This window comes from Camelus bactrianus, chromosome 3 (assembly GCF_048773025.1).
Source record: "Camelus bactrianus isolate YW-2024 breed Bactrian camel chromosome 3, ASM4877302v1, whole genome shotgun sequence".
Classification (NCBI taxonomy): Eukaryota; Metazoa; Chordata; class Mammalia; order Artiodactyla; family Camelidae; genus Camelus; species Camelus bactrianus.
This window is the reverse complement of record NC_133541.1, coordinates 45,694,034-45,717,875: the sequence shown is the minus strand read 5'-3', so window position 1 is coordinate 45,717,875 and position 23,842 is coordinate 45,694,034. Positions and strand designations below refer to the sequence as shown.

Here is a 23,842-nt window from a genome sequence, read left to right as displayed (position 1 = left end):
GCTTTTCTTGCAGTTGAAAAATTCACCTCCATGACCATGACAAATGTAGTTTCTGATTCAGTATCAGTGTAATAGTTACACCACTCTCCTTATAATACCATAATACCCGTAGTGAAATACTTTTAAAAAATAAAAAAGTCTAAGAGGACTCAGAATATTATAAATTTATCTCAGACTTTTCTTCTGACTCTAAAATGCATCTACAAAGTCAAAAGTTAAAGTGGCAGGGTTTTATTTTGCTACTTCTACTCTTCATATCAGAAATAAATTTCTTACCTGAACTATGATTTCTTTTAAGAAGAAACAGTAAGAGAATAAATTGAAATGATAGAAAAAAGGAGGCCATGTGAATGTGAATCATGAAAACAGAAAACAGTAAAAAGATCAAGATATACGTATACCAATGATTAGAACAGTTTAGAGCAGGGGTCAGCAATTTTTTTTCTGTAAATGGTCAGATAATAAATATGTTAAGCTTTTGTGAGCCAAAAGACAAAATCGGGGATATTATTATATAGATACCTTTATAACATGAGAAATCAAAACTCCATAAGATTTTTGACAAATGTAAAATATATTAATAATTGAGTAACATTTTTTGTACTACAGCTGTACTAATGCAAAGACTGAAATTCTTAACTGTTGGAATAACATTTTGCTTAACTGGGGTTCAACATTAGTGTTCACTATTATCAAACTGATACAAATATTCACCTGCAAAAATTACAAATGGTTTTGAGTTGTTTTATACATGTTTGGTTACTTAAAAGTCAGTATAAAAAAAAAATCCTGAAGTCTCTATATGACAATAACAAAACCAGGGAGGCAAAGCACTAATAATACATTAATATAATTAAAACATCAAGATCAAACATGTCCAATGGAGACTGGTTCAATCACAAGGGAAAAAATAATTTTGTTTGTATGGTATCTATATTTGTTTTTTTCCTAGTATTTTTCGTTTTTATTATTTCTCTGAAACAATAAAAGCAGCAAAATAAAGTATAAGAATTAATTTTCCAAGTTTCCCTTTTCTAAGACAGGGGACAGAAAACTATTAAATGTGACTCACTCCCTATTTTGTATATTATTCACAAGATGCTCACTCACTATTTCCTATTATCCAGAAATCATCTTTAGAGACAAAGAAAAGTAGAAAATTGAGATATGAGTCCCAATGACCAAAGCAAGCAAGCAAACAGATCACCTACTGACATACCTAACATTTACTAAAATTCCTAACACTGCAAGAGTAGGGGCGTATGTCCGAGTTGGTGTATCTATTCTGAACTTCCTAATTTCTACTGTACATAGAAAGTACTTGCATAAAACACAACATTGACTATCTAAAGCATAGTATACTGTATTCTGTTAGGGATACATATATGGAGATTAGAGGGTAGACTTAAATACATAGAAGAGAAATCTTGCTTATAAACCTGTTTTCTAAGCTTTAATTAAATACCTTCCAATGAGTGAAGCGATTTCTATTTACATCTGACATCTCACAAGTCTTAACTTCTAATTCAGTTCTAAAGCTAAACAGTTTTGCTTCATCCAAATAAATCTCATCAAATATACCCATGAAATAACAACTTACCAAAGCAAGTCTTATTCCTTCTTGCAAAAAGCAAAAAATAATTAGCATAGAAGTAATGAGTTTCTAATTATTTATCATTAGTTACCGAACAAAAGTTAAATATCAGTTTTTAATCTATTTAAGTAGTTCAAAGCTGTTAGCTAAACCTGTCAAAACAATGTAAGAATAGTAACAAGCAATTTGATTCTGTCTCAGTGCTAAGCTCTTTATATCCAGTGTTTCTCATGTTTACAAATACTCTGAAAAATAAATACTATTACCATATTTCAAGATAAGGAAACTGGAAACTCAATAATTTATTTTAACTTGCATATTGTGTATTTTAGAAAAATTAAAAAGAATGATTAATTTCAATTTTTTTCTTCAATATTTTTATATGCTCAGTTTTAACTTAAGGCCATAATGACTTTCATTGGTTTCAGAAAAACAGACACAAAAAAATAAACTTTAAGTGTAATATATAATATATATTACACACCCACATCCACATATAGTACAACAAATATTAGAAACAATTTATTCCTTAATGTAAAAGGCGTTAATACCATACTTGATGAAAAGCATTTGTGGCCAATAGTAAAGGGTAAATTCCCCCTTTTGGCAAAAGGTAACAAAGAAATTAGAAGTAACACTCATAGGCAGAAATCTAGTGATAATCGTTATCTGTTGTGTAGATCCAAGGGCAGTATTAGGTTTACAACAGAAGCAAACAAAATATTTCCTGGCTTAATAGTCTTAATTATAGAACACTTAACATGCATTCCTAACATTTAGTTAAATGAGATTTAGAATAGAGAGATCTGAAATAGATAAAGATCACTGTTTAATTTCAAGGAAGCATTTAAGGAAACACATGAGATAGATAGATAGACAGACAGACAGACAGACAGGTACCTGTAAATTCACCTATCTATAACCCTGGATGTTGCCTCCCATTGTCAGAGAACTTTATTAGCCAATTCTCCAAATTCTCTTCAAACTAGTAAAAAAAGTCTTTGAGACTTAAAATTCACTTCACACCTTTGCTGTGATTTGCCAGTATTTGGTTTTTAAAAGAAGAGAGATTCTTAAATTCCTACCATCCTCAGTCCTTGGCTGCTGAGGGAACATGTAGTTAGTAAGCACCATTTTCTGGGTCTCTGAATCAGTCTCTTTTTGAAGAGGTATCAGGGGTTTGGACTACGGAAAGAAAATAAATGTTTAATTTTCAATAATCCTAAAGCAAATACATATCCAACAATTCCCCTGAGTTAAGTACTCACCATTTTTTCTATAAAGTATCCATGTGTAGACTACAAAAATATTTTTAATATACATAATAAAACTTTAAACACTGACTTAAAACATTAAAAAAACTAAAAACTTAAATTTTAATACAAACCAAACTCACACCATATTGTAATTATCAACGATTATCAACATAGTTTTAAAAGTTCTCATGTACTAAGTATATCCACAGTCCAGTTAATTACTTACAGTGATTTAATAATGCTATAAACTAAGCCTTTCCATTTTATATTACTGTGCCCCTTCTAGTATTCCCCTTTGGGAAGACGCTTTTGTAGAAATGATTTAGAAGGTTTAGTCTAGTTATCTGCAGGTTTATTTTAGCTGGAAAGAGAGTACTTAAAACAAACATTAAGTTGTAACCTTCTCCCTTCTCCCCTGTGTCTTCTATCTCCATTAATGATACCACAAGTTACTCAGTGGTGGAATTAGTAATCCCAATTATTTCAGACCTCACTCTTCCTTAAGACTTTTTCCCTAACTGGTTATTAAGTGTTCTCAATTTATTTCTTAATGTAACTTATATTTTTTGCCAGCCTACTGACCTAACATCATACCAATCCAAGCCTTGGCTGACTCCAGACAGGCAGGAACTACCCAACCTTCTCACTCGTCAACCTATCAGTTAGTTCTTTGGACTTACTCTTGTGAAAACCATATAGCTAGCTAATGCCATCCTATAACCTTACTCCCATTCAAACATTTCCTCAGTGCCCCTGTTCTTGTTCCACAGAAAAGATACTGCGCTGCATCTTAAACACCTTCACTGAAAACTTTCCTTGACCTTCTTAGACAACGGAAACAGTAGATCTACCCCTTTCCCAAAGACAGCACTTCCCTGAAGCCTTCCCAGATCCAGGATGCTTCTTCTCTCACACCTTATAAACCTTAGGTCAGGAGGCAGAGTTAATGTTTACAAATGCTATGAGATCATCACTCCTCTCTCAAGTACAAATACCTCTTCTTTTGAGGAAGATTAAGCCCTGCCCCTATCATTCTATCTCCTTCCCTAAAATCCACTGACCTCCTGGTAGCACCCAACAATTTTTGACTCTTTTATGCCAAGTCTTCCCACAGTCAGGGGTAATTCAACAGATACAAAATGTAGATGACATAGCTATACTTTTATCCCAGGAATTTCTTAACAGATGAGGAGTGTATGGGAGGAAGAAAGAAGTTCACTTAGATGGACAAATCAAAATTATCTGGGAGTCTTTTAAAAACTAACCCCCCCCCCCAAAAGATTCTAAAATTAACTGTGGTAATGGTTGCACAACTCTTGAATATATTAAAAACCACCAAATTGTGTGCTTTAAAGTGAGTGAAGTGTATATAGCGTGTGATTTACATTTCAATAAAGGTGTTATAAGAATACAAACCATCTGTTAGAGTGCAAGGCAGAAAGCGACTGAGAACTATTTCACGAGCCACTCCATTCCCTGAATACTTCACTCCAATGATCTTTATTACTATTTCATTTTAGACACTCATTCTACTTCCTTGTCATAATTCCTACAATATAACCTGTTAAATATTCTTCCTGTGAAATCTAAAATCATTCATTCAACAAGTATTTACTAAGTGTCTCCTATATGCCAAAAGCACTATGACAGGAACTAGGTGTAGAGTGGTGAGCTAACCACCTTCACTAATTTTGTAGAACTTAACAGTATATGAGAGGAGGGATAGTATGGACAAGAAATTACAGTCACCCCAATCACAACAATTTTCCACTGAGCCTGAATATAGCTTAGAATACTTCTAAAAAATAGTAATTTATCAAAGTTGACATACAAGATGAAAAAAAAATCTGTTTACAATCCTCAAAGCATAATGCAAACTCCTTTGCATGGCACACAAGATTCCCCATGTCCTGGTCCCTGTCCACCTCTTTGGCCTCATTTCCTACTCTTCCATCTCACAAGGTTACGCTCTAGTCACAAAACCACTCGTAGAGTTACCAAATATACTACACTGCTTCAGTGCTTAGGCTCATGATACTCCTTCTAACCAGAATACTCTTCCCCTTTCTTTGTTTAAATCCTATGACTGTTTTGAGAAGATTTTATTACTCTCTTCCCTCCTCTGGGAAACTTGCCTTACTATCCTCAAGTTACGTATCTTTTCTTTGATCCTGAAGCCTACAGTCCTACCAAGTCTTTAACCATACTGTATTAAAACAACTTTCTTAATATCCGTATTTGGCCCTCCTTAGCCTGCCTGGCACAAAGTAGTTGTTCAATAAATAGTTCTTGACTAACAATGACAAAATGAATGAGGGAATGAACAGTCAGTCTCTTTAAGCCTTCAGAGGGACTTATGAAAAATTATGTCTTTGCATGTATTGCCTATACATATATTCTCTATACCATCAGTGAAATGTGCAGGAACAATTTCTTTTCATAATTCATAATTCAACTATTTTCACATACTTTCTCTCCTACATTTTGTTCTTTTATAGTGAAATGACTACTTCGTACTGTAAGGGAGGTTTTATAGCTACACTGTATTTGTTTTCGTACTTTCTACATTACTATTTTGTCAAACTAAGGAAAACAGTGTCCCATTACTACAATTTTTGCTTTAAAGACAGGTGGCAAAACATTGCAAATATGAAGAAGCTGTAAAGATACTAAAAAATTTCACTAAAATAAGTCATTTTTTAATCCACATTTATCCACAATAATTTATCAACAGCTCAGGAGATATATCTCATTCATACTGTTTTAAGTACTTGGCATAAGCCAAGGCCAAGCAAATGTTTTGTGAATCCAGCTGCTAAATTTCAAATCAAGTTTCAAAAGTAAATACTCAATTAAGAGAGATGAGATAGTTAAGAGTTCCACATATATGAACTGACACATATGCAGTAATCACTTGTGTTCAAGCTCTAATAAAAGCAAAAGTATCATTTTAATATTTCCTTCCCTAATTCACAGAACAAGTAAATACTACAGTCTGATTTATAAGTGTGGATCAATATCAACTTAAGGCTTTTAAGACATTATTAAGAGTTAGGTGGAAAGGGGCTCTCAGTTAAGTTCAGAGAATCCTGAAACACATACAAGAGGGTTTCTTTACTGTAGTAACACATCAGAGTTGTTAATAAAATCCAAGAAAGGGATACAATCCTGTCTCCCAAGCAAATCTGACTGTGGAACTTAGGACTAGCACATGAGACAAGTGCATCTTGAAAAATATAGCTTTAGATAAATTATAAGATAATTTCTAAGTCAAATACTAAGCATTAATTTATTTAAAAGATCTGCTGTGTTTAAAAAAAAACATTTACTAGTAAGAAATACTGAGAATAGATACGGAAAAAGGTTTCCTCCTAATTACAGATAATAAGGTCACCCTTAGTTTTTTCTTTTCTTTTTGTTTAGGACCTAGAATCCATTATTTAGGTGACATTATACAGGAGATTTTGTATACATTAAAGTAGGTTTACAACAGCCTACACTGTGAATCCTAAGACTAAGAATTAGCCATTTCAAATCATACCCAAAGTACACATTTGCAGATTTTTTTTTAACAGGTTAACTATAGCTACTATTTACAACTATGAGACACTAACTTTTAATTCAAACACCAAGGCAAATACAGAAATACATTATCTATGAAGTGTCCAAATGAAACTTAGCTAGAGTATATACTCATCATCCTGACCTTTCTCCTTCCCAGGCACTGTCATACATGTACACCAGGCTTCCATCACCAGCATTCCACTACAACCCCTCCTCCTCCACATCAGTAATTACCTCTATCTTGATAAGCCCAATGACCAGTTAGCAGTCCTCATCCACCTGACCCATCAGCAACATCTGACACAGCTAGTCCTTCCTTCAGCACTTCCTTCAGATGGCTCTCTGGATAATACACCCTCCTCGCTGGCTGGTGTTTCTCAATCTCCTTTTGGGTTCCCTTTCATCCCTGAGTTCAATGTTTGACCTTCTTTACTTTTCTCTTCTTGCTCCCTAGTAATTTCATGTACTCCCATGTTGTAAAGTCTCTTTGTACAATATTAACTCCCAAATTTTATCTCCAGCCAATACCTGAGTTCCAAACATAAATACTCAGCTACTGTTTTCACATTTCTACTTTAATATCTGATAAGGTTACTAAAATTTTAAACCAAACTATTAACTTCATCCTCAAACTTACTCCTCTCCCATCTCTCTTATCTCAGAAAACAGCAACTTCAATACTGTACTTCTTCAGATTAAAAATTTAAATCATACTTGCTTCTGTTCTTTCTCTCAAGTTCCACATTGAGTCCCTCAGTAAGTCCCTCTGGCAATATTTTAAAGATGCACCCCAAAATCTGAGCTCTTCTCACCAACTCCACTATTACCGTATCAGGAGAAGCTGGGAACATCTCCTTCTGAACTAACTGCAACCACCTCCTTACTGAACTTTTTGCTTCCAGTAGAGAGCATTCCACCCTCACTCTCAGCACTCACAGCTCATTCCTCACGTAACAGCCAGGATGATCTTTTACAAATGTAAACCACATCTTGTCACTTCCTGGCAGGAAATACTCCAGCAGATTTCCACCTAACTCAGTAAAGCCCCAAGCGACAGCGCAGCCTGCAGGGTCCTATGTCTTCTAGTTTGTCTTCCTCTCTGATTTAAACGTATACCATTCTCTCCCTTGCTCACGATATTCCAGCCCTCTGGGCTTTGCTCTATGCCTCAGCTACACAAAGCTCATTCCAATATTAAGGCTTTTACTCTTAGTATTTTTCTTTTTTTCAATCTGTTTTATTGTATAAGCCTAGAACTCCATTTCACCTATAAACAAACTATTTTTTGCAGTTTATTTTTTTTGTGGGGGGGGGGGTGTAACAAGGCTTATTTATTTTTTATTTTTAATGGAGGTACTGGGGATTGAACCGAGGACCTCATGCATGCTGAGCACCCACTCTACCACTGAGCTGTACCCTCCCCCTTAGTATTCTTTAAATGCCCTCCCTCTCCGAATTCACCACATGCCTCAGTCTTAATTTCATTTGAGAATCTGCTCTACTCTTTCTTCTTCAGAGACTTCCTAAATCACTCTATTTAAAATATGGCATTTACCACAACCCTGCTACTCTTGCAATGCCTATCAAGCTTTATTTTTCTCTGCAGCTCTGAAACATTATTACACAGTTACTTATTTGTCTTTGTCTCCCATGAGGATAAAAAATCAATGAGAATGAAAGAAGATCCTATTTGCTTCATCAATATAAAACCAGCTCCCAGAGCAGTTCACGGCCTTCTCTAAGCTTTCGGTAAATGTTTGTCAAACAAGGAAAAGTCCAAGGAACAGCTCTTAATTCCTTAGAAACAAAGACTCTTTAAGGTTTGTGAAAGTTCTTGATTAGAAGCATAATCTAAATTAATTATCAACTTTCTATAGACACATGCCACAAAGGATCGGATCTCCATTAAAAACTTTAAAAAGTTATGGAGCATTTTGTCTGATTTCCTAATCTATCTTTTTACAGACTGAAGAGAAACTAGACAAGCTCAATAGGACTAACTGTTCATGAATCTACACATATTTCACAAAAACTATCTGTCTAAATACTTCCAATATTTTCCTTATATATATAATACATTTTTACACGTGTACCATAGTAGAATCGCTCTTAAATAATCCTATGTAAATCAGTATGCATAATCATACAGCACAACCGGAATTTTCTTAATGTACAAAATCAGAATGCCTACCTGATTATCGGAGAGCCACATAGCAGTCAATTGCTGTAGCTTTGTAAAGCTAAAGGGCAAATTCTTTAATCTGTGGGAAAAAATACAAACAAAAATTAAACTTTAAGATGAGAAATGTTAAAATGAGAGCTAAATCTGATGGTTTTCTAAACAATGTTGTATTACTGCATATGAAAATAGGAAAAAAAATAGTTAATTCAGAAGAAAACACAATATAGGTGTCTGAACAGGACATAAGACAAAATACTACCCAGTTTCATACGAATTAATTTTAAACATATAATTCTTTAATTGAATCAATTTGGTTAGGGGGTAAAATGGAAAATCTAGTATCTTCAAAAAAAATTATCTGCTCAGAAAAATTGTTAACTATCCCTACCTCAATGCAAAGGGAAGAACAAATTAAGCAATGTCTCATAAAATTGCTTTGGATATTTTAGTTGCATTTAAAGAGAACAAACTGTTATAGGAAGCACTCTTAGTAAGAATTTGTTATAAATACCGCATCCTCTTTATTTCATCGTGAGTCACTACGTTCATACTCAAGAAGACTATTTTAATACCAAAATGAATAAAAACAAAGTAACAGGAACACATAGTAGAACACTGAATTAGAATAGCATCCAACTTAAAACAGAACATCTACTTACACCCTCTATCTTATGTCTATCTACTCTTCTATGCCTGACTTTCAAGGAACCTGGGGTATCTAGGTCTCCATAAACCTAGAGTGCTAGAATTTAGGCCTTAGTTTTGGGGTACAAAAGACGGGCTGAAACAGGGATTTAATTTTTAAAAGGGAGGCAGTGATTCTTCTTAAATAAAAGTCTGAATATCCTAACTAATCAGAAAACTGAGTTTAAAGTTCTACCTTACAGGCTGTGTGAATCATCTTAAATCTGAGTCTTAACATTCAACTCCATAAAATGGTAATACCTGTTTCATTATTTCATCGGGCTATTCTGAGTACTTCTTAAGATACTATGAAAGCAAAATATAAAAAAGCTCTATAAATGTTCTTTTATCATTATTAGTATTTTTACATCAGGAAAAATTATGGACGATCTCTTCTTAAACACTGTTTCAATTTAGCATCCTTACTGATCTATTCACTCTGCACCTTGGATGTGCTGTCCAAGTTATTTGAGTGGGTGTCTGTCTAATCACACCTCTGCCCTGATTAATACAAGGAGTAGATTAGATTAAAAGCTGTTCTATTCAACTGGATTACTGAGTGAAGATCTGACTTCAGGAATAAAGATGGTTACTGTAAGGAAAGAACAAAGACTGTATGGCTAAAGTCAACACACAGCGAACTGTGGCAAATAATCCCAGTACGATAATTAACTTCAGATAAAATCAAATCATCTTCTCAAAGGAAAATTCTACCCAGAAAACAAACATTTATATGAAAAGAAAAACGTGTATTGTATTTTCTATCACATATAATGAAACTTAATTTCATCTAACAGGTATCTTCTATAAACCAACTGATGAATTACATTGTTACAAACCTGTTGTCACTCAAGTTAATGACTTTTAATTTTTGCATATCACCCATTTCCTCTGGAAGTGTCTCAAGTTTATTGGAATGGAGAAACAGCACAGTTATATTTTTCCAGCTTCCAATCTGAAAGAAAAACATAAAATTGGGAATCAAAACTTTGGCCTACTGCCTAACAGACAGTAAGTATCATTTTTAAAAGTTATAAAAAAAAAAAAAAACAACTCTTCTCATTTATAAACAGAATTATATTTTCCCTTTTCAATTATTAACTTTCATGTATGAAGAAAAGTATTTAAGTATCTCTTGCAAATAAACATAGTTAATTATTCAAAAGTTAAATAACTTAGTTACATAATTATTTCTGAAAGAAAATGAAGAAAACTACACTGGACAGCTATCATAAATAATTGGAAAAAATAAAAACTCAAAACAAATTTAAAAAACCATACCTCTGGGGGTAACTGTTGTAAGTAATTATGATCTGCAGCAAAGGTTCTTATATTAGTAAGCTGCCCAATAGATGAAGGCAAAGCTTCAACTTCATTGAAGCTACAATCCAGTTCTTCTATTGATATTAACCTTTAATTAAAAAGAAAACACAGTTAAAAAAAGATTTCCTGTATATAATGCAAAACTTAAAAACATAAAAACATTTGAATCTGACTTTAACAAACCTAGAAAAAAATCTATTTCCACTAAGCTAAGTTTCACCAATAAAAATTGGCCTACTTTTACTATAAATAAACCCAACCTGCAACCAATTGCTTATTTAAATGTTTTTGGGATCTCCTTCACATGCTATTTATGCAATTATCTGAAAAAAAAAAATGGCATGATGAACTAAAAGCAAAATCTTTTAGTTCTATTAATTCACAAAAATCTTACCCTCCTATAGAATCTGGTAGATACATTAACTGATTTTCATCTATTTTAAGAGTTGTTACATTCTTCAGTGAACCTATTGAGGAAAGAAATAATATACAATTTTCCATCTTGAACTAGAAGCAAGTCAATGAACAGTCAATTTGAACACATATTACATTTGACATGAATCACAAAGAACATTAAAAAAAAAAAAAAATCAACCTATCTAGGAGATACCACCCCAACCCATCAACTCTCCATTCCCTTACCCTGTATCCTCAATTTTCACCCTTAACATATCACCTCTTAACATTAGTGTATATTTATCTATTTAACCCTCACTAAAATGTAAGCCTCAAAGAGTATGGACTTTTTGTCTCCTTTGTTCACAGTTGTAGCCCGCTCCTTAAAACAATGCCATGACAGCACAGTGAAGACAAACAATACAAACTTGTGGTGTTACTGGATTAAAGAAGTAGCAGCATGAAGGTATCTTTCACAAGTGTAAAACCAACTATTCTAAATATTGTATGTATACTAAATACTGAAAGAATAAAATGGAGTTTAGCATAAAGTTAAAAGTGTTGAGTAAATTACAGTAGAATTTGCAAAATGTAACCTGAGATAAAACAGTTGTGCAAGTCAACTGAAAAATATGTAAAAATATTTTTGATTCTTATATTCAAACATCATGCAGATGGCAAAGAATTTAAGTTTTTGGTTCTTTAATAAAATAATTAAATTCCCCTGATGCATCACCAGACAAGCAGCTACACAAATATAGCTGGCCTTTGAATAACACAGGTATGAATTGCATGGGTCCATTTACACGTGGATTTTTTCAACAGTAAATACTACAGTACTGCATGACCCACAGTTGGTTGAATCCACAGATACAGAACCACGGATAGGGAGGAACTGAACGTAAATACAAAAGTCCAACTATAAATGACATGAGATTACCAGCTGTGCAGAGGGTTGTCCCCCTAACTCTCTCATTGTTCAAGGGTCAACTGTACAGACTTACATAGGATTTGTTGAATTGATCTGTCTTCTTGTCTATTAGTCTAAAATGAAATCAAGACTGAAAAAGTTACTAGATAAGGGCTATGTTCAATAGTTAAATCAATTCTGGATAAATTAACCCTTCTGAAGAATTTAAATTTTACTACAGGGATAAAAATAAAATTTCCTTAAAGAAAAACAGTAATATCAACAGGAGTGACCTATATAACTGATTACATCAGGAAATTCAAATAGGATCTGTTACTGCAGAGTACAGTAAAACTACCTCATAATAAATAAAATGATATATGGAAGTTCTGAACCAAGCAATGGCAAAAAGTTTCTTAGATTTTACATTAGTAAAAATTAATCACATGAATTAGAAACCAATACAAACCAATAGTCTCAGGCAGTTGCTGAAGTGAATTGCTTGATAATAAGAGGTCTTGAAGGTTTTCACATGCTGAAATTCCTTCTTCAATCATTTCAATATTGTTTTTAGAAACATCCAAATAAGTAAGCTGTTTCAAACCACCGATAAACTGTAAGTAAAAAAAAAAAAGAAATCTAATGACTTCAGCCATAAGCTGTCAAAAGTTTAGACAATAAACCTAACACCAATTTACAATTGTATATATGTGAGAGCATTCATAAATTTTTTAAAAATCCCATTGGGACTGTATTCAGTAATAAAGCCAAGAGCTCCTACTAACTTAAGCTCAGCAGAGTGATGACATATATTTTTCTTTGGGAACTTTGCTGACCATCACTGGTCACAGAGATAGCACATACGGAGATTCATATGACTTTAGGTCTGAGAGTGAACAAAATGTCAGCTGCTTAAAAAAGCTACATGGAAAACAGCCTACTTTAACAACGAATTCGGATATAAATCAACTGCAACTGATGCGAAGGACACAATTCACAGCACTAAGAAGAGACCACAGCTGACCCATGAACAACATAGGTTTGAACTCCACATGGATTATTTTCCAATAGTAATTGTTACACTACTATGGTTGGTTGAATCTGTGGATGTAGAACCTCAGATCCAGAGGAACTGTGGATAGAGAGGGCCAACTGTAAGTTATACACAGATTTTCACTGTGCAGATGGTGGGTGTCCCTAACCCCTGAGTTGTTCAAGGGTCAATTGCATTTTACCAAAATTTATGGAAATTTTCTGATTTTAATCAAGAATATGTTGACAGTTAAAAAAATGTAATTTGCTTCTATCTGTCAAATAGTATTAAGAATTAAATAACCATTTTTAAACTAATTAAAACTTATACGAAAATGTATAATTCATAAAAATGCAAAGGATAGACAGTAATAAAGGAAGTTATTTAAAATGTGACAATACATACCCCTGGAATAAAAGTCAGTCTATTACCATCCATCCAAAATTCCTTCAATCCACTTAGCTGCTCAAGTACTTCAGGCTGTTTAGATAAGGGGGGGTGGGAACCATTAATTTACTTACTTACATTTAATTACTAAGAAACTCAAAGATAGACATTCTATAACAGTAGATTGCATAAAACTCATTTAAGCTTTTGATTACATAATAGGGTCAAGTATTCATACAATTAATAAAGAAAATAAGACGCAGTACTTTCAAGAGTACAATAAAAAGTTATTCTCAATCATTATCTGTAGAAAGATGCAGACTTTTAGAAAACCTTAAAAGAACATACACACACATACAAAGACAGTCCTTGGTGACTGAGAGAGAGGAAGAAAAGAAATAAGGTAATATACATTTTAAATGTCCAATACTAAGGGAAAGGTAAGTAAACCAGGGCATAATCATACAATCAGCATATTGTGCTATGTTACGCTTCTAGTAATTACATGGTGGAATATTGCTTATAATCTGATGTTGAGGACCAAAAAATTAAAGAGTTGTAGTGGATCTTGGTATTCAAGCAAAATCTGGTCCTGGGCATTCACCCTTGGAGGCTCTCCTGAATGTGTCCTTCGAAGATATTTCTGTCACCCCACAAATTTGTGTCCAAACACTGACACTGTGATGGCATGGAGTGCTATCAGCTCTAATGACCATAATAATATGAATAATACAGAAAAAGGTCATTCAGACTTACTGTTAACATATAAATGTAGGTAAGAATTCTAGGTGTAACTTGGATTTAAAATAATTCTCTTTTGTGCTTTACCTGTTATAATTCTAATAATAATTTTTTAAATGTGTAATGTTAGGAGATCTTGATATAAAAAATAATTCTGATTCATAAAATTATTAATTTAGAATTTTCCAATAGTTAATACAGAAACAGATTAATACATACAAAACAAATACTGAGAAAGAATATGACAGCTGGATAAATTTACAAAGCATAGAATATGCATTTTTTTTCACAAGGAGTAAAAATTTGTACAACACATAGTAAAATGCATCACACAAAATCTTCAATTAAAATAAAGAATATGAAAGAGAATATTTTAGAAAAACCACGAGATACCCAAAACCACGAAGCTTCTCCAGTGACGTCAGCTGAAAAACTGTCTACTTTGTGAGCAAATATACAATTCAATACCCACAGGGCAACCATGCAGCTGACAGTGATGAGAAATTCTGTTCTTAAGACTATCATTGAAATTTACCACAATTTAAAAAAACAAATTTGAAAATATAATGTAAACATTCTAATGATGATGATGTTCAGGTTAATGAATTCCTCTTCAAGAAACAATCTGGCTTATTTTCTGAGTTCTCTTGGAGAAACGACTGAAGACCAAAAAAACTGCTTACGTACCACTACTTCCCTTTTTGATTCAGCATCAAGGTTCACTTTGCATACATAGTAAAAACAGCACACAGAGGTCTCATTACCAACTCACAAAGTAACAGCTGTTTCACTCAGTGTTTTCCCTGCTATTAAGTAAAATTATAAAGAAGTGTTTTATCACTGAATAAATTCCTAAACAATACTCCTGAGGAGTCATTTTTGACTCAAAAGTATATTTCCTGATGCATTTTAGTTCGATGGAACTTTTCCCCTTATTTTTACTTCTTGTGCTGAAGAACTTTTATTACATTTACCATGGGTAATAATTAATCTTACATTTTTACCCTCATTCCTGTTAGACGTTTTTATCCGCTTTATTTTCTCTATTAAGAACCTTCATACCTTGTCTCTCCAAAATATGTGTAGATCTTTACTCAATTTTATACTTTAACAATGCAGAGAAATAAATACATTAGTTTTCACATTTTGTTCTTGGTCAAATGTAAGACTTAAAGATGCTGAGGTTGGTGAGAACTTACCACTTCTGTGAATTCATTACTTCCCAAATCCAGTCTTTCCAGCTGGGTCAGTCTATTCATGGTTCTATGTACAATGGATGAATATAAAGAATTAAGTATATATATAAAAACATCAATTACATGGAAGTTTTTAAAATTAATACCATAAAATATTCTAATGTATTATCTGATGATGCAAAGGCTTTCAAATGCTAACAAAGTAAAAATAATTTTCTAAGAAAAAAGTCATATTTAAGTTCTAAATAAAATAAAGTAAGTTCTCTAATTTTGGCTTCTCATCAGGTTATTTCTATTCTTAAGTAACTGCAGTAATTTAAACCCACAGGCCAGAATATGAGTAACAGCTTTTCATTTTTTCCACAGAACAAATTTTCAGATATCATAAATCAACTAATGATTAGACTGTTTGGCAGCTTCATATTAATTACTACCATTTTTCAAGACTGGTCATATATTTGTAAAACTTCAAGCTAACTCTAAAAATTAAAATTCAAAATTCCAAGAACAGTAGACATTACATTGTTCCCTATGTTTTCAAAATAAATTCAATACAATACATAGTAAAGTTTTATACAAATCACAAACATAATTAGTAGATGGTATTTATTTTAAATTTAAGCTACAATATATCATTTTAAAATTTCCAACTCAATACCAACATTTCTCTCCAATTACAGAAACTTAAAAATGTACAAATTGATTTCATAATGAAATAAACCAAGTTGTACCTTTATCTCTCATCAATAAAGGCATTTTTTAAACTAAAAAAACTGCTCATTAATTCAAGCACATATTTATACTCCTAAAATTTTTTTAGAAAGACCTATTATTTAATAGATTAAAGTACTACCAGTTTCCCAGATAAGGAACTACATTAATTTTATTTTTAGGATATGACAGAATGATAGCAAAATACAAGCATATTATCAATATATTGTTAATAATTAGGAAATAAACATCATTAAAAACCAACGGGTTCCTTAAATTATGACACAAGAATACAGACTTCATATCTTCTCTTGAAATTTAACAATTTAAAAATAATAAAACTCACTTAAAACATTTTTCTGCCTTTTCAGCGAAAAAAAGTTAAGAACATATATCATAACTGTAATGTCATTATGTTATTGATCTAACAGAGGAAGCTAATTTTCCCCACTCCTTCCATTCTATCAACACTCCTTTAATTTAACTGATCCCACAACACCAATTTTTTTCAAAGCTTCTTTATTTAACTTAGATTTATGAGTGGCTATTCTCAGGTTCTATGAGGTACTACAATTCTTCTTCCATTATTCATATCTGTCTTTGTCCAGAAAACCTGTAAGTCAGTTCCAGTTTGCTTCATAACAAAGCAAAAGATTTTTCTAGGACCTTTCCCAAAAAAAGATTATAGACACTATGATATTAAACTCCTATGTCCATAATACTATACCAGATGGACACTTGAGAAAGATAAAAAGGGTTGTGAGGAGGGGTAAGATTGAAAGAAGAAAACATAATCTTGTTTTTCTTAATTCAAAATTCTTATAACGGTAACAGAAAAATTCACACGCAGCAATTAAGCACTGCATCAACAAAGGTAAGTGATTTAAAAAAGGGTTCAAAAAGAAAAGCAGTGTAATGGAAAATTTAATACAAACAACATCCTTAGAAAGTTAAGTTTTAAAACTGATTTCAGAAAATGTGAATGACACAGATATGTAACAAAAAAGAAATATATTGTAAAACCCTAAAAGCATCTCCATCTCAACTCGCTGCAGCTAACACTGGCAACTTTGGTCCTACTCATACACCATAAAAATCTACCTAAGACACAAAATTTTACCTTTTTTATTTTCATTTCACTTTCACGTCTTTTCATTTAAGATCCAGCTCCCTACTTCAAGGAGAAAGTAAAAACAATATCCCTCACATTTTCTCCTGTTTACCCCTAAAATTCCTCTGTACTTAATTCATTTTTACCTTTTCTTCTCCTGTTTCAGAGGAAAAATATGTATTCTTGGTGTTCTTAGTATTTTCCCCTTCAGGATTAAGACGGTATTGAATTTTATTTAACTACATATTTAAAACAGCTTTCCCACTGTTCTAATCTCTGATCATAAAAAGGTCCACTCACATAAACTGAATGCATATGACTTTCCTAACATTTAAAACTATGGCTTCTTTCTCGTTTGTCAGGCTCAAATATTTTAATCATAAGTCTTAAAATGAAACCAGGAAAGGACTTAAGTGTAAATATACTGACAGAGCCCAATCTGAAGTTAAATAAGTAGTTAAAATATAAGAAGCTAAGACAAGTGAATTACCCATAATATCAGGGACATCACATTAATTGTAGGTTTAGCTATTTCAGTAAACAATTTACATTTTAGTTATTCAAAACCCTTAGCAGCCAAATTCTGAGCTAAGAATCAAACCTTAAAAATCTTAACCTTTTTTGAATTTTAATACAGATAATTCCCGTTTTAATTTATACTCACAACCATCACTATAAATTCCAATCATCCCAGTCTTTGGGGAATCAAAACTAGATATGCTCTTTGCTCTCAGACTTACATTCATGGTGGGGAGAGAAGGAAGGATCAAGTACATGTGCATATGTGAATACATTATGGGTCAGGTAGGAAGAAAGCAAAGTGTATTTTAAAAATTAGACTAATGTGGTTAATGTCATAATGGATATAAGTAAGATGCCACAGTAGTTTAATAAACAGAACAACCAACTACTGGAGAACTGGAGATGCTTCAATAAAGAGGTGCAACAAACTCTTGACAAATAAATTATAACAGGAATCTGAAAAGTTTTTTATACAGGTAGTAAATATTTTAGACTCCGCCCAAAGTCTCTGCACAACTCCTTGACTCTTACCACTGGAGAGCAAAAGCAGCCACAGGCAATATGTAAAAGAATGAATGTGATTCTAATGAAACTTTATTTACAAAAAACAGGTAGTGGGCCATATTTTACCATTCTGTAATTTGCCACTGCCTAGTCTGTAAAACTGTAGCAATTAATTCAGGGTGTTTTAAGACGTTTCTTCAATAAATGGACACAGAGCGCAGTGCATTTCGAGTTTGTAGATCTGCTCTATCTTACTCGCTCTTGGACTGCCAGCTCTTCTTGACATTAGCTAACCAGTAGGGGGCCCTCCACCCCATTTTTAATTTACAACACACTATAAAACCAGGCAAGTTCTTAGAATTACGGTCATTAGACTTCACATGAAGACCTCAGGAATCTCTACGTAAGAGCTCTAGACCTTTATTTGAGACTCAGGGGAGCTTTATCTACTTATTATTTTGACTTTGTCATACAAGACTGAGTTCCAGAGAGCTATGAAATCTCTATTAAATACCAACAAATCTATATAGATTTTTGTACTGAACACCAGTAACTAAAATATATGCCCATGGATGTCAGTTTTTTAGAATAATTTGCACTCATATTTTAGATATTAAAATGCTACTATTCCTCTAAGGATTTAAGAATTTAAAATTCTGTATGTGTAAGCACAATTTGTCCTTTATGATTCGATTATCACATTCTGTTGATTCTTATTTTGTGGTTGGCTACATTCCTTTGATAACTATGTAAGTTTAAAAAGCTAAAGCTCTAATCTGTTCTAAGAAACAATGATCAGTACACATACATAAACTAAAAAAATGTGCAATATTATTATATATATGTATTTACATGCAATATAATGTATAAGTGCAAACTGTAATAACTGAACATAATAAAACTGAAAAAGAAAAAAATTTTTCAAGAAAAAGAATTTAAAATTCTTACCTAAATTTCAGAAGGAAAGCACTATTACTTACTTTGGCAACATTTTCAACTGGTTTTCTCTAAGTTCTAGTATCTGGAGTTTAGTTAATCTGCAAAACAAAGAAAATAAATCATCTATGACAAAGATGAAGAATTTAATTAACAAATTAATACCATACTCTAAAATTTTAAAGCAACCAATATTTATTGTGTAATTACAATGTGCAGAATACTGTATTAAAAATTACACAGGAATACAAAGAAACATAAAGGAAGACAAGAGTATTTCTGCTCCTCAGAATTGCCTGGAGGGGCAGGGGGTAGGGGGAAGAGGTAAACACTTCTAGACATATTCAAAGCACAATCCTAGTGCATTTCATGCCTTTTTGTGAAAATGCCTCCCCAAATTATGAGTCATTAGTACACTAGAGAACAGTATTTCAACTCAAGAGTTCAGCTCTGAGAGAGAAAAATAAAAGGACATGGAAAAGGAGAAATCCTCTGGCATTCCAGTGATACACATTCCAATAAAACTACAGGATAATTATGAGCAGATTAAGTGATCCAGAGGTGCTAACTAATGCTACAATGGCAATCACATTACAATATATAAATGTATGAAAGTCAACATTTTGGATACTTTAAACTTATACAATGATATGTGTCAAATATATTTTAATCAAAAAAAAAAAGTGGTCTAAATGCCAGATACAGAAGAGAAATCTGAAAAGTACATGAAATATATACACATGTATACACATACATATAACATGAGTGCATGTACACATATATATATATGTATATAAATATACAAAGCATGATAATGTGACTCCCGTAGGACTGTCACTGGGCTGCTACAACGCCCAGAATTCTTTTTTCTTCATTGAAATATAATTGACTACAACATTATATTAGTTTCAGGTGTACAACATAATGATTCAATATTTGTATATGCGGTTGAATCTTGAACAACATGGGTTTGAATTGTGCATTTCCACTTATACATGAATTTTTTTCAGTACTAAATATTACAGTACTATACGATCCATAGTTGGCTGAATCCACAGATTGGGAACCTCAGATACTGAGAACTGTGGGTACAGGGGACTGATTATAAGTTACGTGTGGAATTCCAATGGTGCAGAGGATCAGCATCCCAACCCCTTCATTGTTCCAGGGTCAACTGTGTTGTGAAATGATCACCACAATAAGTCTACTTAACATCTGTCACCACGTATAGTAACCAAAATATTTTTTTTCTTGAGATAAGAACTTTTAAGATCTACTCTCAGAAATTTTCAACTACAGTCACCATGTTGTACATTACATCCCCACGATTTATTTATTTTATTAAGTGGAAGTCTGTACCTTTGACCACATTTTTGTCCCTCATCCCCCTGCCCCCACCACCTCTGGCAACCACCAATCTGTTCTCTGTATCTGTAAGCTTGGAGTTTTTTCATGCTTTTTCAGACTTCACATATAAGTGACATCATGTGGTATTTGTCTTTAAGACAAAAAGATGACTATAATATTAGTACGTTCTTGGAAAGCACTTTCTCTAGTAATTAATTTAAATACAAAAATAATTTGATACCTATTGTTCATTTATTCAATCATCTTTTCATTAAAAAGGTTACTCAGTGACTATATATTTTTTATTTGTTTGTTTGTTTGTTTATTTTCTTAGTAGAGGTACTAGGGATTGAACCCAGGACCTTGTGCATGCTAAGCGTGCACTCTACCACTGACTTATACCCTCCTCCTTACTCAGTGACTGTAACAGTTCTCAGTAAGGTATTGGGGGTGTGTACGGGTTGGGGAGCAATGGGGTGAACCCCAGAAACACATTTTTCTTTCCTCCAGAACTTTAAGTAAAGGCAGATAAACCAATAATTAGATCATTTTCAAAAGTGATAAAGTCTAAGAATAAAGCATCCTATCTCAAATATACAGAAAGCATCCCCATTTAAACTCTATTTTTACATACTTTAAAAACCAATTCAAATTTTAAAACACTTTTTTCTTTTAAATTTTCACTGTTCACTGCTTACATGGGAAAATAAATTCGAAGTCAAAACAAGTTCTGAAAGAACTATAAAAACCACAATGCTTTGAAATAATTACAAAACAAGAGCCTATGAAACTGTAATTAATAATGTTACTAAAGGAATTTATAGTTTTGTAAATTTTACAGGAACTAACAAGAAAAGGTTTTAGAAGAAACTATAATTTACCTGCCAAAATTAGCTGGCAAGAACTCAAGGAAAGCATCATTCAGATACAACTGGGTTAGGTTCAACAGCTGAGAAAACCCGTCAGGAAGCCTACATAAAACATACCAGAATTTAAATTAAATTCATATGCAGAATTTTAGTTTCTTAATAAAAATCTGCCTAAGAAAACTGTCTAAGCAACACATGTTCTTAACAAGTAATAGTCATCTCTTTACTTTTATGAGTGATCTTCAAATTTAGATTTGCCTTTTGTACTAACTTACCTGTTTAAATGTTTACACCTTCACCTTTTTGTAAAAACAATGCTTGCCTCAATAAGATAAAATCTACACAAGAGAGTCAACTATGAAAGAGCCACAACACACAGAAGTGTATCTCGGACATAACTATAACATCAACAGGAACACTTAAAATTCTCCTGATCTGACATCAATCCAAAGGACTAGATAAGGAATTCTAAACTTGTACAGTATTGACTTTTGGGGCTGGATAATTCTTTGCTGCTAGGAGGCTGTCTTCTGTATTGTAGGATGTTTATCAGAAACCCTAGCCTCCAGATCACTAGAAGCCAACTGCACTGCCCACCACCACAGGTTGTGGAAACCAAAAACATCTCCAGAATTTATCAAATAATCGTTAAAGGCAAAATGGGGTTCCCACTAATATAGATCATTTTCAATTTTAATATTCAGCCTCTGAATATTGTACAATTTTATAATAAGCAAATGAGAAGAAATAATATTAAAAGCTGAATAACATTTTAAGGTCATACATGAATCTACAAATAGCTTTATTTTAATTTCCTCTGGCTTACAAAACAAATTACAGATCTAGAACTTGATGCTAGACCAGTATTTTCAGATGAAGGTAAAACATCTTTCCATGTTTGTCTTGGATTTTAACAAGTATAAAAATGTCTTGAAGTAAGACACATCAGCCTTTGACTCCTATTCTTTCTCCCCTCCATATTCCCTCACAAGCGAAGTGGCTGTATGCTTGGAGAAACTCATTAAATACAGCATTATAGTAATGTGAAAGCTGGTTTCAACTTTCAACTTAGCTATACTAAGCTATGCCTCACACTGTTCATCGGCTGCTTCACCATTCCATCTTTGCAAAATTTAACAGCTGTGATGCCAGGAAAGTGTTGTTTATAGCCATTATCATCATAAAAGGATATATATGAACACTGGCATATGGTACGACCAATCGCATGGCTTTTCCCTTTTGCTATTGTTTTTATTTTTGACCTTTCAGTTTCTTTAATTACTTTCAAAAGTCTGAGTGTGCAACACATCAGATTTGCAGGTGAAGACTCACTTATATTGTGCAAGTAACACTGAGCTAGGAGACCTGGATTCTAGTCTCATTTCTGACATTAACCATCTGTGAGACCTGAAGAAAAACACTTTCATTATCTGTTTGGATGTCAAATTTATCTTTGTAAAACATAGGGTTAGAAAGATTAATTAAAAAGCTCCATTTTAACAAAGCTAAACTTTTGTTAGACCTTATGGGAATTGAAATAATCCAGGCTATGCTGTTTAAGGCCTGAGAGGGAATGTGTTTCTATGCTTTCATTTAAACACCTTGAAACAGATAAAAATATTTCAAGCATTAAAAAAAAAAACCAAACCACTAAAATTCTGTACAGATTTAAGACTGATACTAATTGTTCATTAAAATGTAGAAAGTAATATTCTACTATTTCATAGTTGCTTTATTCACGAAAGTAGCTTACAATTCAACAGAGAAGAACTTACTTGGAAATAGGATTTACACTGGCCTCCACAATTGTCAAAACTTTACAATTTTTTATATTTTCTGGGAACTCCTGTATTCCTAGAAAATGAACAAATAGTGATCAAATGACAAAGGACACAATCATAACAATACTAATAATTAACATACACCTTTAGATTTGAAATTTACTAACTAAATAGAATCCTGATAAACTGACAACACCAACATCAACCAAACAGAACCACCTCCACAATAAATTTCTCTTTTTTCTTTTGGCACTTTATGATTACCAATTATCTTTTTTCTTTATTAATTTTTTGGGGGGAATTTATTTCTCTCTCTCTATTTTATACACACACACACACACACACACACACACACACATATGGAGGTACTGGGGATTGAACCCAGGACCTTGTGCATCTAAGCACACACTACCACTGAGCTATACCCTCCTCTCTCTGCCAATTATCTTAATTAGTTTTACCTTCCTTTCCTTCTCTTAGCTGTTCTGAAAAATCAGTGCCTTCTCTATGTGGTGTTAAGGACACAAAACACAGAACATTTAGCATTCTTTTTGTTTTCCTTAAGTAAAAAGCAGCATTACTTTTTAAATGCTGGGCTCCAGATTGAGCTGGCCTCTGATACATATAATACAGCTGAAAGCAAAGCTTAAGATAGAAGAGGCAGAAAATACGCATCAGATATGCTAGTGGATATGCCTAAGGCAGTTATACACCAAAACTTTTGTAAAGTACAACACAAATGTGACAAGTTAAATTACGGTAGTTTCCAAGTACTTACTCTTATTTCCTCGACTT

General features: G+C 32.9%; 1 protein-coding gene across 10 annotated transcripts in view; it reads right to left on the bottom strand.

Annotated features, from left to right (window-relative positions):
* The window catches only part of ERBIN (erbb2 interacting protein), a 101,274-nt gene that overhangs the window by 29,382 nt on the left and 48,050 nt on the right, over nucleotides 1-23,842 (bottom strand). For all 10 annotated transcript variants that reach the window (XM_010949358.3, XM_010949359.3, XM_010949360.3 and 7 more), the window contains exons 5-15: nucleotides 23,042-23,120; nucleotides 21,279-21,368; nucleotides 19,095-19,151; nucleotides 15,270-15,333; nucleotides 13,348-13,422; nucleotides 12,379-12,523; nucleotides 10,998-11,070; nucleotides 10,562-10,691; nucleotides 10,120-10,235; nucleotides 8,606-8,675; nucleotides 2,680-2,779 (exon numbers count right to left, since the gene is read on the bottom strand). In XM_010949358.3, coding sequence (XP_010947660.1) covers nucleotides 2,680-2,779; nucleotides 8,606-8,675; nucleotides 10,120-10,235; nucleotides 10,562-10,691; nucleotides 10,998-11,070; nucleotides 12,379-12,523; nucleotides 13,348-13,422; nucleotides 15,270-15,333; nucleotides 19,095-19,151; nucleotides 21,279-21,368; nucleotides 23,042-23,120 — 999 coding nt within the window. The remainder of the gene's footprint in view (nucleotides 1-2,679; nucleotides 2,780-8,605; nucleotides 8,676-10,119; nucleotides 10,236-10,561; nucleotides 10,692-10,997; nucleotides 11,071-12,378; nucleotides 12,524-13,347; nucleotides 13,423-15,269; nucleotides 15,334-19,094; nucleotides 19,152-21,278; nucleotides 21,369-23,041; nucleotides 23,121-23,842) is intronic.